Here is a 23256-nt window from a genome sequence, read left to right on the forward strand (position 1 = left end):
AATCTTTGAGCAATATCTATATCTATCTGTGCCTCTCTGTATGTGTTTGTGTAAAGGAGCTCACTTTGAAAGGTCAGCATACCTAAAAAAGAAAAACTACACTTACTTGGTACATGTAGGCAAAGAGCATGACTTTTAAAATTAACCTTACAGTACAGTGGAAGAATGACGTATTTTGGAATCATTAGGTGTTTCTAAGCACTGTGTTTCAATCCAAGTTCTGCCACTTAACTATGTAACCTTGGCAAATCACCCTTCTGCATCAACAAAAAAGATAATTTCCAACTATTCAAGTGTACATAAGTAAGGTATCCAGGATAGTGTTTTGCAAATGGTAAGTACTCAAATATATAGCTTTTTCGTTACTACTTCCCTGAATTTCTTAAATGTTTACCTTAAGATAGACATTGACACAGACAGAAATTTCATATACATGGATAAAAGAAACTTAAATGTGCATTCCCACGCAATATTAGTTATTTTTTCAGAATTTGCTTTCATAAAGCAATTCCAGAGAGGATTACCAAGAATACTGTCCTACTGAGACCAGGAGGGGGAGCACGTGTAACAAAAAATTCACATTTTGCAACTTTATCCTGCTCATATTCCTGAACAGCTTTTTCACAAAAGTACTTAAATTTTTGCCTACATGTACCAATGTGACACAGTGGGCTACAATTTCCAAGAATTTAAATTATTTCTAATCTGGTGCCAGAATGAACATAATCCTGAACAGGTGAAATAACTCAGGAAACTTCCAAAACCAAACATATTAATGTAAAAGTTGATAGCACTTTTCATAAACACAGTTTTAAAAGTAAATGTACATAAATTCTAAATTTGATTTGCCTTCAAACACACAATTTTGACAAGCAGGAATACTCAAACTATTATAATCAGATTTCCTTTTAACTAACAAAGATACTGAGTCCCATGAGGTAAAGGGATTTATCCACACTGTGCAAAAATTCATCTGCCGTCATCATACACAAGTACCAATTCTATTCCTCTGAATGTAGCACAAAAAAGTTACTGATAATTCAACATTCTATCTGTATGAATATTTACTCATATCTATTAAAAAAGAAAAACTACAATAAGCTGAGCATGGTGGCTCATGTGTGTAATCCCAGCGCTTTAGGAAGCCAAGGCAGGAGGTTCGCTTGAGCCCAGGAGTTCGAGATCAGCCTGGGTAACAAAGTGAGACCCCCATCTCTACAAATAATACAAACAAAATAGCCAGATGTGGTATTAATAGCAAATGCCTTTGGTCCTAGTTCCTCGGGGGTCAGAGGTTCGGGAGGACTGATGGAGCCAAGGAGGTCAAGGCTGCAGTAAGCCGCATTCACACCACTGTGCTCCAGCCTGGGTGACAGCAAAACTCCGTCTCAAATAAACAAACCCTCCAAAAACTACGATAAACGTTACCCATCCAAAGGACTATCAAGTGATGGACAACTTCCTGAGCCAGAATTTTCAGGGCTGCTTAAAGATAATGGATCCAGCATCTAGGAAAAAAAGGAGTTCCACCATGATTCAATTTGATATAACCAAAAGTTGCTTATTAAAAAAAACCTGCCTTAATTAGACATACTTCATGTAACATAAAATTCACCCATTTAAAGTATACAAGTCAAGGCTTTTAGAATACTGAGAGTTGTGCAACCCTCACTCACAATTTTAGAACAATTCCATACTCAATAGTGGTCACTCTCCAGAGTTACTCATTTTCAAATGTCCCTTGTAAGCAAGCCACGACTTCAAAATTTCCTAAGAGAAAAATATTCTTTCTATATAGACAATTGACTAAATAATTAAAAGCTACAATATTTCACACTATTTTGCTTACTGAAAACTGAACAGTGGCCCCACCCAAACTGAGACTAATGACACTATGACTATTACATTATTAGAAAATGTAAACTACTATAATAGTGTGAACATATAATACAATGCAATGCAATGTTAAGGGAATAACAGCAACTCCATGAAAACATTTTAATACTATAAAATTGAAGTATTTTTTAAATGTTTCAGAAAGTTCACAAACCTCAGTTTCACAAAGGTAAATATTTATAGTTTTGTTCTATCTTTCAAATGTTTAAAAAAAAATCTGGCTGTTAAATTACAAAGCAAATGCATTATCATTCACTCACTCTCATTCATTCACTTATTGAGCAATATAAAACCAGCTGTATTCCAGCTTTCTTTATACAGGCACATGTAAATTAATGGGCATTTTCCTATATTTTTTCTGTTTTGTTCAGTTAAGAAGATATGTAATTAGAGAAGAGATAATACACACACACACCCAGTTACCTGCCAAATCACACTGACCCTGACAACATCTCTTTAAATTAAATTTAAAAAATCAAACTTTTGCTTACTTGGTCCATGCTCTCTGGAATGAACTCTCCTTCACTGTTGATACTAGTGAATGACCCATTCCGGGCAACCTGGTGTAATTCATCTGGAATGTAACCTGGGGGAGGAGAACTTCTATCTCTACTAGTAGGACCTCAAGGAAGAAAAATAATGTAATTTATAATTATAGGCAAGGGAATCAAGTTTTGTTTTAAATAGGCTATATTTCTGAATTATATCATTAATAATTTCAGCAAAAGAAAATTCAATTTTTATTAAAACTTATCAGAACATTCATTTGTAAATCTTCAAATGGCTTTATAACCTTTGTAAATTCCCACCCTATCATAATTATTAACCTCACCATAATATTCATTTATACTCACTAGGTAGGATGGTATTCTGACGGCTGATAGGATGATAATACAATATAGATTTCTGGCATTAAGACAGTTTATTTAAGTAATCACATTTCTTATGAGACAATAACCCACTTTATTTTACTTGGTTCTGTGGAAATGATGCTATATTTATTAGTACAGTGTCTCACCTTTCCTCATAGTTTTTTGAAATTAAACTATGTGAGCATTTAAGTTCTGGTCCAATTTAAAGCAAAAAAGATTTTAGCCTTATGTAAAGGAGTCATTGTGAGTATATGCAAGCATTTGTTAGTGAGACAGGGAGGAAAAAGAGAGCAAAATTATTACCAAGACATGTGCATAAAAGAGAGTACTGTCTACACTTGTCTGTAAAATGATTAGGAGCTCAATTTGAGTCAGGATTGATTTAGGCTTCATAACAACTGTAGCCACAATAATACTGGTCCCTAATATTTTTATTCCTTCCATATACCCGTGCTTACAAAAGATCAATATAGTCAATTACTAAAAGGAGATAGGACCAAAAAAGCTATGAAAATTTTGTCTCCTTATTTGACAACCCATTTTTCACAGTAATGCGTATGCCAACGCACTCTTGGTTGAGACCTGTTTATCAGCATACACTCCTAACCTAAAGGAATTTTTCCTCCATTTCCCTTTTATAAAAACAATTAAAAAGAATAACTGCCAACATATAAGAAAAATAGATAATGGTCATATCTAGCAAAGCCATTCCAAGTTTAAAGCAGTGCCAATAAAAGACCACTAATTCTATACTTTATGATTTCCAATTTCTTCTTATGCTGGCACTGACATCAAACAAGAATATTTATTAGAATAAGACTGAGGTATTCACTGTAATTTTAATTCAAAATATATTTAAAATGTCAATTTAACTAGTACATTTAGCTTGTTTTGTCTAATGCAACTAAAGTGAATTAGAGCTGGGCACTGTGGCTCACGCCTGTAATCCCAGCACTCTGAGAGGCCAAGGTGGGTGGATCACATGAGGTCAGGAGTTCGAGACCAATCTGGCTAACAGGCTGAAACCCCATCTCTACTAAAAATATAAAAATTAGCCAGGCATGGTGGCGGGTGCCTGTAATCTCAGTTATTCAGGAGGCTGAGGCAGGAGAATCACTTGAACCCAGGAGGCAGCGGTTACAGTTAGCCGAGACCGCGCCAGTGTACTCCAGCCTGGGTGACGGAGTGAGACTCTGTCTCAAAAAATAAATAAAATAAAGTGAATTAGCAATTTTTTAAAAAATTACAAGTACCATAATGTGATAAGAAATGGGGATAAAGAAAGAAATGTACAATGAACATCTGAGCTTTGTACAATGTACAAAATGTATAAATGTACAATAAGCTTTCTAGTTTGAAAAGTAAAATGTACAAGTGTTCTCTCAATTTAATGCTACAACAATCCCATGATTTAAAGATGAAGACACATTTACTGGTCTCAGGTTCATCAGAGAGCTGGAATTTGAATTTGGGTGTTTCAAATGTTCTTTCACCAAATTTTAAAACTATATCAAAATATATCTGAATGCAAAAGACAAGCCATTTGTATTTTGCTTGTGTATCACCTCTGCTGCTCGCGTTTCTGCATTCCTGAAACCCAAAGTAGGACTTATTTAAGACAGACACTTAGAAGAGAATGGTATAAAATAGCTTCTTCTGGGGACCAAAAGAGAACATGAATAATGTCTATTTTTTTGATGGTTCACACGCCAATTCAATTTTTTCTTTGATTATCAACAATCCTCTTCTGTTACCAATCTTTTTTAGATTCCCAACGACATTTGTTTTTCCTCCTCTTTAACTTTTCTCTTTTAAATCCGCCCCTCATACATGTTTTCATGCCATCTTTAATGGCCATACTCACTGCCCTCTCTCAAAGAACATTTATACCAGCAGTTTTTTGAAACAATGTAATGCTTTTATCAAATAAAAATGTAGATTATCAATGTTTTATACAAATTGAAGAACAGACAGAATGGGGAGTTGAGAGTACCTGTGTCCAACTCATGTTGCACAAATAAAGCCTCCTTAAAATACAGCATGCAAGATCTTTATTTCTTTATATCATAATCTTAATTATAACAATAAATTAATGGCAAATGAAAATGAATACTAATAAATAATAAAGCATAATATAAAAATTCTTAGTATCTTTATTTTGAGAGCATTCTTGGCAATCACTAAAACCCTAGAGAAAGGCTTGTGAATTTACAGTCTATTAATTTTAATACATTATAATTACTTCTTTTAATTTTTTTCCTCCATTCTATTTGTACAATTAAAACCTTTTTTTTTTTCTTTTTGGAGATGGAGTCTTGCTTTGTCGCCAGGCTGGAGTGCAGTGGCACAATCTCGGCTCACTGCTACCTCTGCCTCCCGGGTTCAAGCAATCCTCTTGCCTCAGCCTCCTGAGTAGCTGGGACTACAGGCATGCACCATCACGCCCAGCTAATTTTTGTAATTTTAGTAGAGATGGGGTTTCACCATGTTGGCTAGGATGGTCTCAATCTCTTGACCTTGTGATCTGCCCGCCTTGGCCTCCCAAAGTGCTGGGATTACAGGCATGAGCTACCGCGCCCAGCCTAAAACCTCTTTAAAGTTTTATTTGAATTTGTTAATATTAAAATACCCTGAGTATATAAAGAATTTAAATTGGAGATTACTAATCCTGTAAACTTGAATTTCCAAGGGACATCAAATATTAGAGTGTATTTAAATTAAATTATAGGAAGTAGAGAAATAAAATATTACTTATCAGGAATATGTTTAGGTGCCACACTACATTAAAGGATGGAGAAGAAATTGAGAAATCATTCATTTCATAATTTAGACACTAGTTTCTTACCTATTATAGATAGCCGTTTTTTCCTCTCTGCTCCAAATACTGTATTATCCAAATCTTCTAGTGATGGCAATGGTTCTAAATTAGTAGCCTACAAAGGAGAAAAGACAGTTAATGCTATTCTTCCTCCTTGGGGCTTTAAACAGAATCCTCTCCCCTACCAAGTACAAAACATTTTATATTGTTTGTGAGCCTTAATCAAATCCTCTACTCTTTGAAATTTTAATTCTAACAGAATTCTAAGTTGTCAGTTTCTATTAGCTTCGTATGTACAACATATTATACTTATTTATAACTATGACTGTGGTTTTTGAGGAGCAAGGATATTAAAGTATAGTAATTAAAGGATGTAAGTTTACATTTAATCATAATGAAAATATTGCAATGATTATAGAATATAATTATGTTTCATATGTTAACTTTTACAAGCCTAAGTCCTATAATTCTTACTGAAAAAAATATCCCAAATCATACCTGTGTACTTCCATTTATTACAAGTAATATCTTGAGGCTCTTCATATGAATACTACGATCCAGCAGTTCCACAGCTTTGTCCAAGTCATCTTGAGTAGTTAATGGAATTACCAACTAAAAACAAACATAAGGAATCATGCAGCTATCTCACCAGGCCAAGTTCTTCCATGAGCATCTCCACTACTAAGGAATTACAAATGTCAAAATACCTTGCTCTTTGATTTGGTACTATGATGAAAGTCTGAATGTGTATGTGTAGATTGTTTTGCCCTCCTCATTCTACCGCCACTAAAATCTCAGAATGAACATGTATGTTTTTAAATTTTTCTTTATTAATCATTACATTCTTCTAGAAAATAACATTTAAAGATTAATTTTCTAGGATATTTCCATAATATTGCTAAATTTAAGTTATAGTATGTTTGCCCCTAAAAAGAATGAAGGAGTACCGACAAAGACCATATGAAATAAAGGTACTACTTTTCTTCTGTATAGATGAAACTCAGTTCTTTTTTCAATAGTAACCACAAATTTGCACTCTCAGCTGGTGTGCTCTTCAACATACCAACATCCTGAGCACCTGCCATGGAGGACAGCTGCCATGAAGGGGTACCACTAGTAACATATCTGCAATCTACAGCCCACCTAGAGTTCTTCTCTCTGAGCCTGGTGACCTAACCACTATACCCTAAAACAAATAAGCTAATGAGTTAACTATTCCATAGTAAACCCTGCATGTGGAATCTGCTTTCACTAGTCTTCTCATGCAGCAGATGTTATAGAGGACAAAAGCACCTAAGAGGTCTATGAGAAAAAGTGTAATTCATACAATTTAAGAAATAAAAATATGTTTTTCTAAAAAAAAAAGTCAATTTAGTAACTTAAGACTCTGTCAATAACTTCAAAGTATATTCCATTTCATTGAAGGAGGAACAGAATAAAAACAAGTGAACGTATTCTGCACTAGTTAACCTGCTCTACTCAGCACAATATATGAGCCATTAAAATGCAAGGCTGAATTAATTTGGGGTCTCTACAGTATAAATTCCTTGAAGACAAGGACCCCCTACACCAGCAATGAGCAAAGAGCAGACAACCTGATAAATGCTGTCTAATAAATCTCACAGTGTTAAAAGCTCAATCTGAACCCAAACCCACTAGCTGGCATGGTGTGTGTTCATTCTGCAGACCTCTTTGTGAAAAAAGTCCTTGGGGTTTTTGATTTTTTTGTTTTGAAGTGGAGTCTCACTGTCATTCAGGCTGGAGTACAGTGGCAATCTCAGCTCACTGCAATCTGCCTCCTGGTTTCAAGTGATTCTCCTGCCTCAGCCTCCCCAGTAGCTGGGTTTACAGGCATGCACCACCACGCGTGGCTAATTTTTGTGTTTTCAGCAGAGACAGGGTTTCAACATGTTGACCAGGCTGGTCTCAAACTCCTGACCTCAAATTATCTGCCCGCCTGGGCCTTCCACCAAAGTGCTGGGATTACAGGCGTGAGCCACCGTGCCCAGCCAAAAAAGTCCTTGTTATAAGAAAGGCTGCCAAACACGAATATAAAGAAGGATTTATGTGATTTCCATCAGACAATCTGCTTGCACTTACTTACTCTGTTGTTAAAATATATTCCCAATTTCTGTTTGTAGCTAATTTTGTATTACTGTAAGTGACCGACTAACTGGGCTCTTTTCGCTCTATGAGAATTTTTTTCTAATAAAATACAATTATTAAGTGTTTGGTATCATAGAACAAGCCTGATCTACTGATCTACTTAAACACATTTCTATTTCCCACCAATTATGAAACATATTGGTATATCTTGCTTCTATCTTCAATAGTCTATTACTTTTCAAGCACTGGAAAACATTTTAAAGCAATGGTAATGACTGTTCTGCCGATTTTTCATTTGAGGGGAAAATCTGAATACTTACTTTTACTATTCATTTATAACTGGATTGTTTACTTCTCCAAGATACTGCTACTTTTGGGGGAAAACAACACTAAGTCAAATGACAGAAAAAAATATGAACATCCTGGAGGAGTGCCTGGTGCAGCAGCTTAGGCACTTGCCTACAGACCTAATGTGATCCTGCCTGTGTTCTAAGGTTACCTATTACAAACCGTAAAATGAGGACTAAGAGTCATGAACAAGTCCCAGGTTATCTACATTACACTAAATAAATCAGATAATGTTTTCTTGCTTGGTGAATTCATTTCAGTCTCATTCATGAAATCTATCACCCTCTGGCTTATTTTTGATAAATCAGTTGTTTGTTGATATAAATGCTTTCTAGAAAGGAAACTTAAAATTGAGTTCGAGAACCATTAAACAGAACTGCAATCTGAAAGAACTGAATTATCTTCCTGAATTTACATAGTGAAGTATGAAGACAGCCATTAAAAGGTTCTCCAGGCTGGACGCAGTGGCTCACACCTGTAATCTCAGCACTTTGGGAGGCTGAGGTATGCAGGTCGCTTGAGCCCTGGAGTTTGAGACCAGCCTGGGCAACATGGTGAAACCACATCTCTAGAAAAAATACAAAAATTAACAAGGTATGGTAGTGCATGCCTGTAGTCCCAGCTACTTAGAAGGCTGAGGGGGGAGAGGATTGATTGAGCCAGGGAGGTCAAGGCTCCAGTGAGCCATGACTGTGCCTCTGTACTACAGCCTGGGTGACAGTGGGAGATGCTGTCTCAAAAAAAAAAAAAAAATTCCTCCCCGTCTGGGAAGTGAGGAGCGTCTCCGCCCAGCAGCCACCCCGTCCGGGAGGGAGGTGGGGGTCAGCCCCTGCCAGGCCAGCCGCCCCGTCCGGGAGGGAGGTGGGGGGTCAGCCCCCGCCCGGCCAGCCACCCCGTCCAGGAGGGAGGTGGGGGGTCAGCCCCCGCCCGGCCAGCCGCCCCGTCCGGGAGGTGAGAGGCGCCTCTGCCCGGACGCCCCTACTGGGAAGTGAGGAGCCCCTCTGCCCGGCCACCACCCCATCTGGGAGGTGTACCCAACAGCTCATTGAGAACAGGCCATGATGACAATGGCGGTTTTGTGGAATAGAAGTGGGGGAAAGGTGGGGAAAAGATTGAGAAATCGGATGGTTGCTGTGTCTGTGTAGAAAGAAGTAGACATGGGAGACTTTTCATTTTGTTCTGTACTAAGAAAAATTCTTCTGCCTTGGGATCCTGTTGATCTATGACCCTACCCCCAACCCTGTGCTCTCTGAAACATGTGCTGTGTCCACTCAGGGTTAAACGGATTAAGGGCGGTGCAAGATGTGCTTTGTTAAACAGATGCTTGAAGGCAGCATGCTCGTTAAGAGTCATCACCACTCCCTAATCTCAAGTACCCAGGGACACAAACACCGTGGAAGGCCGCAGGGTCCTCTGCCTAGGAAAACCAGAGACCTTTGTTCACTTGTTTATCTGCTGACCTTCCCTCCACTATTGTCCTATGACCCTGCCAAATCCCCCTCTGCGAGAAACACCCAAGAATGATCAATAAAAAATTAAAAAAAAAAAAAGAAAAAGGTATAGTTTAAACTTACAACTTTATTACATTGAAATACCAACGTAATTTTTTTACATTGAAATATCAATGAAAACCAAGCAACTGTAAGTATCCCTTTTCACGCAAAAAAGCTTCTGTGTGATATTTTAAAACCTGAATCGACAAGGGAATGCTTATAAAATCCAGAAGGGCTTGACTGAGTGGTCCTGTTAAGTGTTGCTATTGTGGGTCTTCCTGGAATTTCTTGTATTATTAAAATAAATTTAAAAACTTAGGTTTATATAACTGCTATGATTTGAATGTGTCCCCCCAAAAGCATGTGTTGGAAACTTAATCCTCAATGCAACAGTGTTGGGAGGTGGTGTCTAACTGGAGGTGTTTAGGTCACAAGGGCTCCAACCTTGTGAATGGATTAAGCACTGATTATAAAAGGGCTTGAGGCTGTGAGTTCAATCTGTTGTTCTCTCATGCATGCACACACTCTCTTGCTATGTGACACCTTCTCCTATGTGATGCCTTCGACCACGTTATGACACAGCAAGAAGGCTGCCAGATGCAGATGCAGCCCCTTGATCTTGGACTTCCCAGCCTCCAGAACTGTGAGCCAAATAAACTTCAATTGTTTACCAAAAAAAAAAAAAAAAAAATTCCTGCTCTACTCATCTAAAATGGGAAGTGATCTTAGAAAATCCTTACTTGGCTTAAACACCTCCACATCCAACCCTCATGACACACACACACACATGCACCCTGAACACCTCCACAACCAACCCTCATAACACACACACACACACACACACACACACACACACCCCTTATTAAAGAGAAGCCAAACTAACAAATCCAAACAACCCCAGCTTATATTTCCAGCTTAAATTTCCTTAACGTTTCAATTCTAGCCAACTAGAAGTTTATAGAGTAACAGTTCATTTTGAACAGAGGAATTAATATTACACTAGAAAAAAATATTTATAGAAGTGGAATAACATGCAGTATAAATGAATTTTTTGCCTGACCACATGTCCACAAAACTAGTAAGACTTTCTTTAGTACCCCCAGTGTCCAAGATCATGCATTTGGTTTGGGACAATATGTCAAGATATGAAACAGGATACAGTTCACTCACAGAATCTCGGCGCTGCAAGAAATCTTAAATGTAATCTTATCCTAATGCCACCCCTACCACATTCCTGCCAAGAGGCCACCAAAATATAATGATAGAACCACTCACAGAAATCCTTCAGAAAGCATGAGAAAAATAAACTAAAAATGGAGCAGTTTTCCAATTTTTAGAAAATGGGAAAAGGTTCTTAAAAATACAGATCAGGCCAGGCGCGGTGGCTCATACCTGTAATCCCAGCACTTTGGGAGGCCAAGGCAGGTGGATCATCTGAGCTCAGGAGTTTGAGACCAGACTGGGCAACATGGTGAAACCCCGCCTCTACCAAAAACACAAAAATTATCCGGGAGCAGTGGTGCCTGCCTGTGGTCCCAGCTACTCAGGAGGCTGACGTGGGAAGATCGCTTAAGCCCTGGGAGGCAAAGGTTGCAGTGAGGTGAGATGGGGCCACTGCATTCCAACCTGGGTGACAGAGTGAAACCTCATCTCACACAAAAAACAAAAACAAAAACAAAAACCAGTTAGCTTGATGTCAATCCTCAAGAAAACCCCAGAAAAAAATTACATAGCAAACTGGGAGAAGTCACTAAAAAAAAAAACAGCAATTCTTAGGAGGTGACATAGGTATAATATGGACAAATCATGTCATGCTAACCTCATTTTTCTTGATAGACCTACTAGGCTGGTAGATAAAGACAATATTGTAGTCTTAATGTATCTTGGCATTTGAAAGTTTTCCATAATACAATTTTAGAAAAAAGAAAAAAAGAATGTCTAGGCTCCCCTATAATCATCCTATGGGATAATAATTCAAGTTCAAGACATTTTTTAAAAATTTATTCTTTTTTGTTCAGACAGCTCTGTCACACAGGCTGGAGTGCAGTGGTGCAACTGTAGCTCACTGTACCCTCAAATTCCTGGGCTCAAGCTATCCTCCCACCTTAAATCCCCCTGCCTCAGCCTCCCGAATAGCTGGGCTACAGGTGTATGCCATCACACTCAGATAATTTTACTTTTTTGTAGAGATGGAGTCTTGCTATGTTGCCTAGGCTAGTCTTGAACTCCCGGCCTCAGGTGATCCTCCTGCCTTGGCCTCCCTCCATGTGCTGGGATTATAGGCATGAGCCACTGTGCTCTGCCCGTTATTCTTCATCACAATACTTTATGCATTTTTTTTTTTTTTGAGACGGAGTCTCGCTCTGTCACCAGGCTGGAGTGCAGTGACGCGGTATCAGCTCATTGCAACCTCTGCCTCCCGGGTTCAAGCGATTCTCCTACCTCAGCCTCCCAGGTAGCTGGAACTACAGGTGCACGTCACCACGCTCAGCTAATTTTTGTATTTTTAGTAGAGATGGGGTTTTACCACGTTGGCCAGGATGGTCTTGATCTCTTGACCTCGTGATCTGCCCACCTCTGCCTCCCAAAGTACTGGGATTACAAGCGTGAGCATGAGCAACCGTGTCTGGCCTACTTTATGCATTTCTTTCAAAGAACTTTGTATATTCAAACAACTCATTTATTAATGGTTTGCTTATACCACAAGTCTATAAGGTCTACTCCATGAGGTGCTGCAACTTATAACTTATAGCATTATGCCTGAAAAATTAATAAATACTTTCTGAATATAAAAAACAAATTCACCTAATTACTAACCCAATTATTAACTAAATTGTCCTATAAATTTTAAGATCACAAGATCCTGATATATCATAGAATCTCAAGAACTAAAAGAAACTTCAGAGATCACTGAATCCAATCCTAAGTTTACAGAACATTAAAAAGGGGTTTCTCCACAACGCAGAGCTCCTCACTGCTAGAGCAAGCCCTTCAGATCATACATACTGATTCCCAAACATAATAATCTAATTGAGCCCTAACCAACACTAAAATAATCCTTTAACTCAATTGTTTAACTACCAAAGCTCTGTCATCTGTAGCCAAGTGTAGAGTATGAGAGGAAAAGACAGTTCATCAATAAAGTACACAGAATAAAAACAAAACCATAAATAAGCAGCAAAATTCCAAGTAATACATATATTTTCCCCTATAATACACCCTCATTCAATTATTTGCATAGTAGCACCCTCTATTATTTTCCACAATGAAATAAATCCATTTTAGTCAGTTAAAATTTACTTGTTTTATTCTTCTGACATACCATATATTTATCAATCCCTAAATAAAAACACGAGTCTTAAAAGCAGTCTCTTAAACGAACACATTACTTTTGAAGGTAAGATCTACTAAAGTTAAACTGTACATGTTTACCTCGTTATTGGTATAATGTAGATCCATAGACTGTCCAAAGGCAATTTTAGCTTTAGATCTCAGATCTTCCAGTTTAACTGGTCTGGGGAACTGAAGGATTCTATATAAACACAATTTTAAGATTTTATTTTCTTAGGCAAAGTTAAATAATCAACTTGCAAAAGTTACCTCCTTTTAGAGTGATACAAGATTAACTAAAAATTACGTAAATATTCACTTTACTTAACACTACAACAGCACATTTTTTAACACAGGCACACATTTTCAACACAAAGTTCAAAAACTCTGAAGTCTGTTTTATCCTAATACAAATTTTAAAAAGGAAATTCTCAAAATTTTCTGCAGTTTTTAATTTGCACTGAAACTACCATATGAATGTTAAAGAGCAATGCAAAATGTTTATTCAGGAAAGTGATTAAACTTAATTATGTGACATCTGTACGACACAATGAAATGAAACTGTTAAAAAGAATAAAGTTGTTCTCCAGGGATTCAAATTTTGATTTCTGTATCCTTATCAACTCAACATTTTTGGGTACATGTATCATGTAGGCATACTTCCAAAATAAATATTTTTACAAGATTAAAATTCTAGTGTTTTCTTTCTATTTCCCAAAGGATTGGCCTGTGCTGCCCCTAGAGAGCAAGCACCTAAAGCTTGAAGACCACCAATACCACACTATAAGCCCCATAAGGAAAAAGACTGTGTCTGCTTTGCTCCCTTTATTCCTTCAGGGCCTAGCATATACTAAGTACTCAACAAATAATGCTGAATGAATGAAAAAATTGGGAAAATATCCAAAAAAGAATCTTAAACAGGAAAATAGATTGGACAGTTCCATGGTTTATCTGATATATTCCAGTTTTAAATATTTCTATGTAGAATATGCTTATATGATTTGTGAGCCACTTTAAAATCCTTAAAACTGTTAGGCTTTTCACTACATTAATTTCATGAGACACTAATAGCAGAAACGAAATTCTATCGTCAGGCTGGGAGAATGGCTCACGCCTGTAATCCCAGCACTTTGGGAGGCCGGGGCGGGTGGATCATCTGAGGTCAGGAGTTCGAGACCAGCCTGGCCAACATGGTGAAACCCTATCTCGACTAAAAAATACGAAAATTAGCCAGGCATGGTGGCAGTTGCCTGTAATCCCAGCTACTCGGGAGGCTGAGGCAGGAGAATCGCTTGAACCCGGGAGGTGGAGGTTGCAGTGAGCCAAAATCACGCCATTGCACTCCAGCCTGGGTGACAGAGTAAGACTCCATCTCAAAAAAAAAAAATTCTATCGGCCTTAAGTCCTATTAGGTCTTGTTAGCAATTCTGTTGTCAACTACTACGCTATCATTTGTGCACTGAGATACAGATACCGAGTAGAAGACTAGGTTTACATCTCTGCTAAATAATTTGCAGCCACTAGTCCAATTCACTTTCCTCAACATTACTAATGACATAAATGTCATAAAACTGAGGTCTCTTGAGAATAATCAGAATTGTAAATGTTAAGCTCATGTATATAAATGCTATATAGTATGTGGAGGGATGAAACAATTATAAGGAAAAATATATTTAATTTCCCCCAAGTAAAAATAAAAGGAAGTGACAATATGTAAAGGCTGTATTAAACAGTGATCTTATTTATCTCTGAAAATTGCAAAGACATTAATCATTTCTAATATTTAGCCTGAATTTTGACATATTTTATCTATCTTAAGTCTAAGCACTTTACACATTCCCAAGGACTACTCTATTCTCAATTTGTAAACCATGAAACTTCATTCAAATCTGAAAAGAACCTTTCAATAGCTTAATTAGAATACACATTTGATTAAATCAATTAATTAACATGTAATGTTTCCTTCCTTACCTTTTTTCTCCTCTATGTTCAAATTTGACTCGGACATCATTCTGTAACGAAATGACAAATCAGTCTTTCAGAGATTAGACAAATCATTCAGAGATTAGATAAAATTTCTACAATTTCTAAATGATTTTGTTTTTTAGCCACTCATTTAAAATAGACCAGACGAGGAGGGAAGTTTGAAGTTCTGTACCAGCTCCAAACAATTGACAGTGTCTGCTAAAAAGTTGAGAATTATGTTGCTGAATCTGGGCTCAACAGGAAAGAACACCAAGATCTATTAGTGAAGGTACCAGGAGTATAAGACATTTGCTGATCCTGTTATGGGAAATACAGAATATTATATTTTTATGTGTCATGCTGAGTATCCAAAACTAATTTCATTTATCAGAATCAAAAACATCCTCATTTCTAAAAATCCAGAGTAGACTATTTGAAGAACAAAACAAAACAAAACACAATTTGCTTAAGTGCTTGAAAAATGGATGAAATGTCAGCTTTGGAGAACAGTTACCACATTAAATGAAATGCTACCTTATTTTTTCTGGGAAGGGGTCAACCTTGGCTGCAGAATGCTACCATTCTTTATGAACACCAACTTAAAAAAATTTTTTTTAACTTTTAAGTTCAGGGGTACATGAGCAGTTTTCTTATACAGGTAAACTCACGTCACGGGGAGTTGCTTGTAGATTATTTAGTCACTCAGGTATTAGGCCTAGTACCCATTAGTTATTTTTCCCGATCCTCTCCCTCCTCCTGCCCTCCACCCTCTCGCAGGCCCCAGTGTCTATTGCTCCCCTCTATGTCTCCATGTGTTCTCATTATTTACCTTCCACTTATAACTGAGAACATGTGGTATTTGGTTTTCTGTTCCTGCATTAGTTTGCTAAGGATAATGGCCTCCAGTTCCATCCATGTTCCTGAAAGGACATGATTTTGTTCTTTATTATGGCTGCACAGAATTCCATGGTGTATATGTACCACATTTTCTTTATCCAGTCTACCACTGATGGACACTGAAGTTGATTCCACGTCTTTGCTATTGTTAATAGATGAACACACACTCTTACATGAAAATGTGTAACAAACACTAACAAAATTCTTGATTCGAAAGTGTAAAAGCTAAACACATTAAACAAGTCCTCCATAAGATTAGGATATTAAAGGAAAGTAATTCATAAAAAAATACTTATTAAAATAAATACCTGTTTTTTTGGTGATGAAGATTTTGCTTTTCTGGTTTCCTGCAAGGATAATGCTGGTCGACTGGCCTTATGAAGGACAGCCAAATCTTGCATGATTGAGTTCAAAGCTTGCTGATCATCTAGGTAGTTTTGAAACAACACATACATAGAATTGTAATTGTGACATATATATCAACATGTATAGACATCAAACACAAAATTTAAAATAAAATTTGATGTAGAGAATGTATTAATGCAAAAATGCATCTAGAACATTTTTAATGCCTACACTTTTGGTAAAATAAAATTGCACTAGACTTAATCTCTAGCATCAGTCCACACATGAGACACTAATGGACAAGATGAAGTCATTCTGATTCTTTCAATGATTTAATATCCGAGAATAAGGTCAAAACTGCCCTGTTATAACAAATTCTTTTCTATGACTCCTAAACAAAACATCAAGGTATCTAAAATGTTTTAAAAAGTAGGGGAAAAAAAAATAAACAACTTTGTATAAATCTCATTACTTAGCATTTATATTCAAAGTACAGACTTAATTTTGGAAGGTTTTTTTATTCTTTCATCAATACTTAAGAGTCAGAAACAAAGAAAAGCTTCACCTGTGGATACTGGCCTACTATATTTGGAAATGCTCTTTCAAACTTCTTCACCATAAGGTTTGACAAGACTAAAAACAGACTATTTAAAGATCTTGGCCAGCAACAATGTAAGAAAATTCCTTTCCTTAGAAAAAGTACCAAGTCCATAAAACTGAGAGAAAGGATCATGAACATGAACTTTTAGACTCTTCTAAATATACCAAAGATTTCCTTCTGAGACTAAAACCATGTGCCTGCCAGTAATGCCAATTATAAGCTCTCCAGAAGACATCAGGGACAACTTAATTTATTTTCACTAGTAAATCAATTCTACTAATGATAATCACAAATGATAAATAAAAGAATCAAGAGACTTTACACTTTACATTTTAAAATGTAACCATTTTGGTGAGCAGTAACTTATGTTCTTGGAGTAGTAAAAATTAAAACATGCCATATCCTGTATGGGAAATCACTAAAAATATTCCAACAATTCAGTAGCCCTAACAGTCTCTCAAACACACAAACAGCTGACTTCTCTAATTTACTAATTTTTAATAACACTTAATATAGTCTATTTTGTAGTGAAATTATTTGCATATTAAAATTTAAAAGTAATGGTTGCCATGGTTTTATTATTGGTTTATTAATTTATTAATATTTCCAGGTTAAGAAAAAATTTTATAATCCTTCACCAAGGATTTTTTATAAAATAAAGTTTTATCATAATGTTAGTTTAGCCAAATAGGTAACCAAGCCACAGTCAGGTACAATATAATCACAATAGATGTACCCATCAATAAGCTCACAATGATCTCAACTGGAATAAAAGCATTTGATGTGACCTTCTTTAAGAAGGTAAATCCTTGGCCAGGCACAATGGCTCAAGCCTGTAATCCCAACACTTTGGGAGGCCGAGGGGGGCAGATCATAAGGTCAGGAGTTCAAGACAAGTCTGGCCAATATGGTGAAACCCTGTCTCCACTAAAAATACAAAAATTAGCCAGGCATGGTGGCAGGTGCCTGTAGTCCCAGCTACTTGGGAGGCTAAGGCAGGAGAATCGCTTGAACCCAGGAGGCAGAGGTTGCAGTGAGCTGAGATTGCACCACTGCACTCCAGCCTGAGCAACAGAGCATGAATCTGTTTCCCAAAAGGGGAAAAAAAAAAAAAAAAAAGGTAAATCCTTAATTCTATACTAGGGATAGATGAACTCTAATTCTTTTTTTATTTTTTTGTAGAGATGGAGGTCTCACCATGTTGCCCAGGCTGGTCTTGAACTCCTGGACTCAAGTGATCCTCCCACCTTGGCCTCCCAAAGTGGGAACTTAAATCTATCTATGTTGTTCTAATTTTTATCAGAAGAAACCTAAACATTTGAATTTAAACAATTTTATATGCTTAATATTACAATGTCAAAATAAATGCCTTGGGGGAGGGCCTTTGGCTAAAATTATCACATTTATAAATACTTCTTTCTTTTTTGGGGGGGCAGGGGGCAAGGGGAGATGGATTCTCGCTCTATTGCCCAGGCTGGAGTGCAGTGGTGCGATCTCGGCTCACTGCAAGCTCCACCTCCCGGGTTCACACCATTCTCCTGCCTCAGCCTCCCGAGTAGCTGGGACTACAGGCACCCCCCACCACGCCTGGCTAATTTTTTTGTATTTTTAGTAGAGATGGGGTTTCACCGAGTTAGCCAGGTTGGTCTCGATCTCCCGGCCTCGTGATCCGCCCGCTTCGACCTCCCAAAGTGCTGGGATTACAGGTGTGAGCCACTGCACCCGGCCTACTTATTTATTAAGAAAAATGAGAACGGAAAAAAAAATAAGTACCGTTTTCTGTTATATATGTCAAAAAGGGTGGGGCCAGTTGAACAAAACTTCCCATATTAGGAAGGTGACATACAAAACAAAGGGCAATTTAATTGAGTTCCTTACTTGGCGAGCATGAAGAACTACTACTGGGCACTTATTTACCCATAAGTACACTTATGTACTTATGGGTAAGTACAATGGGTTTTTTTTTTGTTTTTTGTTTTTTGGTTTTTTTTTTTTTGAGACAGAGTCTTGCTCTGTCGCCCAGGCTGGAGTGCAGTTGCGTGATCTCGGCTCACTACAAGATCCGCCTCCTGGGTTCACACCATTCTCCTGGCTCAGCCTCCTGAGTAGCTGGGACTACAGGCGCACGCCACCATGCCTGGCTAATTTTTTGTATTTTTAGTAGAGATGGGCTTTCACTGTGTTAGCCAGGATGGTCTCAATCTCCTGACCTCGTGATCCACCCGACTCGGCCTCCCAAAGTGCTGGGATTACAGGCATGAGCCACCACGCCCGGCCCAATGGGTTTCTGACACATGTTGGAAGGACATTGAATTGAGCACAAAACCAAAAAATACTTGGAAAATAATTTTTTCAAAAATCTTTTATCAGAAATGTTGAATTAAATACTTATATGCTTATTCATGATATTTGAAAAATAATTACAGAAGAACATCCTCAATCAAAAATTCAAACATCTGTCATGGTGTTCTGTGACTAACTTTGTATATATTTTTAAGCAATGAATGTTGCCCTACTATAGAGCAGTATTATTTGAGGCTGACAAAAATAAATTTGATCGATACATAGAGTACAAGTGACAGCACCCAAAATGAAAAGTTGAAAGGAGTTCAGTAAAAGTACATCCAATTTGGAGCTGAAAGTAAGGCTGACTAGAGTGGAGAATTTGGGCTACAAGGGGGCACTGCTACTCATGACTACAGAAGAGGAAGTGGAAGAACAATTTTTAAAGTAGGGAGGTGAAGTCTAAGCTTACATACTTGCTACAGTGACACACAGTGGAAGTGTCCTAGCCCTCACTTTCATCACATGGGCAAATATAAGTTCTTCATGAGGGTGTGTGTGTGTGTGTGTGTGTGTGTGTGTGTGTGTATGTATGTATTTGTTTTGTTAAGCAAGAAGTAGAAAATGTGTGATAAAGGCAAACTCTGGCAAGCAAATGTCAGAATTAAATCCCAGGATCAGTCTAAGTTTCAAAATTTAGCATCCAACTACTCAGTACCATTTTTCTTGATTTAGGATAGGGTGAGCCATTCATGACTCCATTTCCTTCTAGTGTCTTCCTGTCTAATTCCCTGCCTCATGCTGGAACCCTTAACACAAAGGAGAAAAGGAAAAAACAAAAAGGAGGTAAAGAGGAAAACAAAATTATATGTAAACTGAACATACACAATCTATTCCCATACTTTAGTGTCTTTAAACTAACATTATACCACAACATACGACCAAGAGTTGTATAACATATTCTCCCTGAGCACCAATGATTTGCTGCTCTGTGAATGATAAAATTAAATTTTATGATTTCTCTCTTGCCATCAGACTTTAAGCAAATCACAACACATCTTAACAGCTTATTTTGAATGTCCCTACTGTTACGCATAAAATGATCATTCTAAAACTACAGCAACACAAAAAGTACTTTAATTCAAAGTCTATTAAGTAAATATAAAACATTTCATAAATCTGCTATATCATAAAATTTATTTATAAAAAGGTTTATAATAACACATAATAGAGAAAGTTTTTTCACTTCCATTCTATCCTTTAATTATTGCTGAAAAACGCTTTTAGTTTGAACTCACCCATTACGGCAAATAGCTCAACAATTTGAAAATTAGGAAAATGGTTCTCCCATCAGCATTCTTTATGGCCTGAGAAGATAAAACAGATCAACATATTAATAAAAAGAAACAGAAAAGGAGCCAGGAAAAGAAAAAAAAAGTCAGTATAAATAATACTAATGAAAAATATACAATATGAATACTTTACACATTTCGCTAGGGGGAGGTGTTTTATATTGAAGGTTGATCATGTAGGCACCCCCTTGCCTAACACATACCAAAATTCCAGACTCCCAGAAGAAAAGCAGGTATTCAGCATAAACCATAGTGTTTGTACAAACCATTATTAGTTGGAGGCAGGAACCCTCCTGAAATCCAAGTTCTCAGGTGTCAGCCAAAGGCTGACTCCTAAGCAGGCCGACTCCTAAGCAGGCCTTCTACAAATCAGCAATCAGGCCCACTACATTAACTCTTTTTCTATATAAGCAGCAATAGGAAACTAATATGTTGGTTTAAAAAAAAACTGCATAAACTGCATATAACTGTGTTGCTGGGTATACAATATATAATAATATAATTCACATAATATTAACAGCACACAGGAAAGGGAAAGGATAGAGTTACATAAAAGAAAGGTGTTTATGACCAAGTGCAGTGGCTCATGCCATAATCCCAGCACTTTGGGAGGCCTAGGCAGGCGGACTGCTTGAGCCCAGGAGTTCGAGACCAGCCTGTCCAACACGGCGAAACCCCATCTATACAAAAAAATACAAAAATTAGCCGGGTGCAGTAGTGCATGCCTGTAGTTCCCAGCTACTTGGGAGGCTTGAGGTGGGAGGATCACTTGAGCCTGGGAGGTTGAGGTTGCAGTGAGCTGTGGCACTCCAGTCTGGGCAACACAGCGAGACTGTCTAGAAGAAAAAAAAAAGTGTTTGTATACCATTGCAATTAAGTTGATATTAACTCAAACTATGTTATTACAAGATGTTAACTGTAATCCCCAGGTCAACTAGAAAATAAGATGAAAAATATGAGTGCCAACATGACACTATGAATGGAAAATTCCACAAACCTGTCCTCATGTGATATGTCACAGTCAAAAGGCAGATGCACTACTCAGTTTATTCAGCATCCCCCAGGAGAAAAAAGACCCTACCAGCCCCTTCCACTGCAATATATCTTTTCCATGCATGCCCAAATTCCCCCATGCAAGAGGCCTACAAGGGTAATAAAATAGAAACTTTGTTTCAGACACAAAATTATTTAAAAAATTGTTGGCTAGTACAGTGGCTCACACTTATAATACTAGCAATTTGGGGGGGCCAAGGTGGGAGGATCACGTGAGCCCAGGAGTTTGAGACCAGCCTGGGCAACATAGGGAGACTCCCATTTCCACCAAAAAACAAAAAAGATTTAAAAAAGAAAATGCCAGGTGTAGTGGTGCATGCCTGTAGTCCCAGCTAACTGGAAGGCTAAAGTAGGAGGACTGCTTGAGCCAGAGAGGTCAAGGCTACAGTGAACTATGACTGTACTCCAGCCTGTGTGACAGAGCGAGACCCTGTCTCGAAAACATTTAAAAAATTGTATAAAATTACCTTTAGCTATATGAATAAGATGTATATGAAACATAAAAGAATTTCATGTTTAGACTTGGGTCCCTTTCCCAAGATACCTCACTATGTATATGCAAATATTACAAAACATGAAAAAATCCAAAAAACTTCTGGTCCCAAACATTTTGACCCGAATATGTTTCCTACAACAGACACTTTTTTTGGGGGGCGGGGGCAGGGTCTTGCTCTCTTTCCCAGGCTGAGGTGCACTGGCATGATCACAGCTCACTGCAGCCTTGATCTGCTAGGCTCAAGCAATCCTCCCACCTCAGCACCCCCGAGTAGATGGGACTACAGGTGCATGCTATCACACCCAGCTGATTTTTAAAAAAGATTTTGTACAGATTACCCAGGCTGGTCTCAAGCTCCTGGGCTAAAGTGATCCTCCCAGTTTGGCCTCCCTAAGTGCTGGGACTATGAACCACAACACCTGGTCCACATTTTAAATTCAAAGACAAAATAGGTTGACAGTAAAAGGATAGAAAAAGATATACTATGCAAACAGTAGTCAAAACAGACCTGCAGTGGCTACACCACTATCAGGCAAAACAGACACAAAAATTGTTGTGACAAACAGCATTTTATAATGAAAGATAGCCAATACATCAAAAAGATATAGCAATTATAAACTTATATGTACCTAACAACAGAATCGCAAAATACACAACGCAAAAAAGTATAAAATTCAAGGAAGAAACACAATTCAAAAATAAAAGTTGGAGATTTCAATGCCCTGCATTCAATAACGGATAAAATAAGTAGACAGAAAATCAATGAGGAAATACAAGACTTGTACAACACTATAAACTACTAGGCTTAACAAACACCTACAGAATAATCAACCTCAAAACAGCAGAATATACACTCTTCTCAAATACATATAGAACATTTCCAAGACAGACCAAATATTAGGTAATAAAATAAATCTCAGTAACTACATGGATTGAAATCACACAAAGTGTGTTCTCTGACAAAAATGCAATAAAATTAGAAATTGGCAACACAAGGATATCTGGAAAATTCACAAATATGTGAAAATTAAAAAACACAAAAATAATCAGTGGGTCACTAGAAGGCATAAGGAAAATTAGAAAATACTTTGAGATAAAAATGAAAACACATCAAAACAAAATGTATTGGATGCATCTAAAGATAAAATTTATAACTGTAAATATTTACACTGACAAACAAGAAGGATGTCAAATCAATAACCTAACCTTTGACCTTAAAATACTAGAAGATGAGGAACAATTTAAATCTGAAACAAGCTAAAGGAATAGGGAGTAGAAAATAAAAATACCACTGAAATTTAAAAAAAAAAATCAAGAAAACAAAAATTTGGCCCTTTGAAAAGATCAACAAAACTAACAAACTTTTAGCTAATCAAAAAAAGAAGAGGGAAAACACAAATA

The 23256-nt window shown here is 37.3% G+C and overlaps 1 protein-coding gene and 1 long non-coding RNA gene across 2 annotated transcripts in view; one reads left to right on the forward strand and one right to left on the reverse strand.

Moving 5' to 3' along the window:
* The window catches only part of LOC129532207 (uncharacterized), a 73788-nt gene that overhangs the window by 30165 nt on the left and 20367 nt on the right, over positions 1-23256 (forward strand). The gene's annotated exons all lie outside the window — the stretch shown is intronic.
* MAP3K2 (mitogen-activated protein kinase kinase kinase 2) overlaps positions 1-23256 on the reverse strand; it is a 90002-nt gene that overhangs the window by 25856 nt on the left and 40890 nt on the right. The window contains exons 2-9 of the mRNA XM_004032513.5: positions 20253-20321; positions 16034-16152; positions 14835-14875; positions 12966-13065; positions 6085-6198; positions 5614-5701; positions 2388-2518; positions 1429-1508 (exon numbers count right to left, since the gene is read on the reverse strand). Of these exons, the coding sequence (XP_004032561.1) occupies positions 1429-1508; positions 2388-2518; positions 5614-5701; positions 6085-6198; positions 12966-13065; positions 14835-14875; positions 16034-16152; positions 20253-20256 (677 nt within the window). The 5' untranslated portion in view covers positions 20257-20321. The remainder of the gene's footprint in view (positions 1-1428; positions 1509-2387; positions 2519-5613; positions 5702-6084; positions 6199-12965; positions 13066-14834; positions 14876-16033; positions 16153-20252; positions 20322-23256) is intronic.

The sequence above is a fragment of the Gorilla gorilla genome, chromosome 11, assembly GCF_029281585.2.
Source record: "Gorilla gorilla gorilla isolate KB3781 chromosome 11, NHGRI_mGorGor1-v2.1_pri, whole genome shotgun sequence".
NCBI classification, from domain to species: domain Eukaryota; kingdom Metazoa; phylum Chordata; class Mammalia; order Primates; family Hominidae; genus Gorilla; species Gorilla gorilla.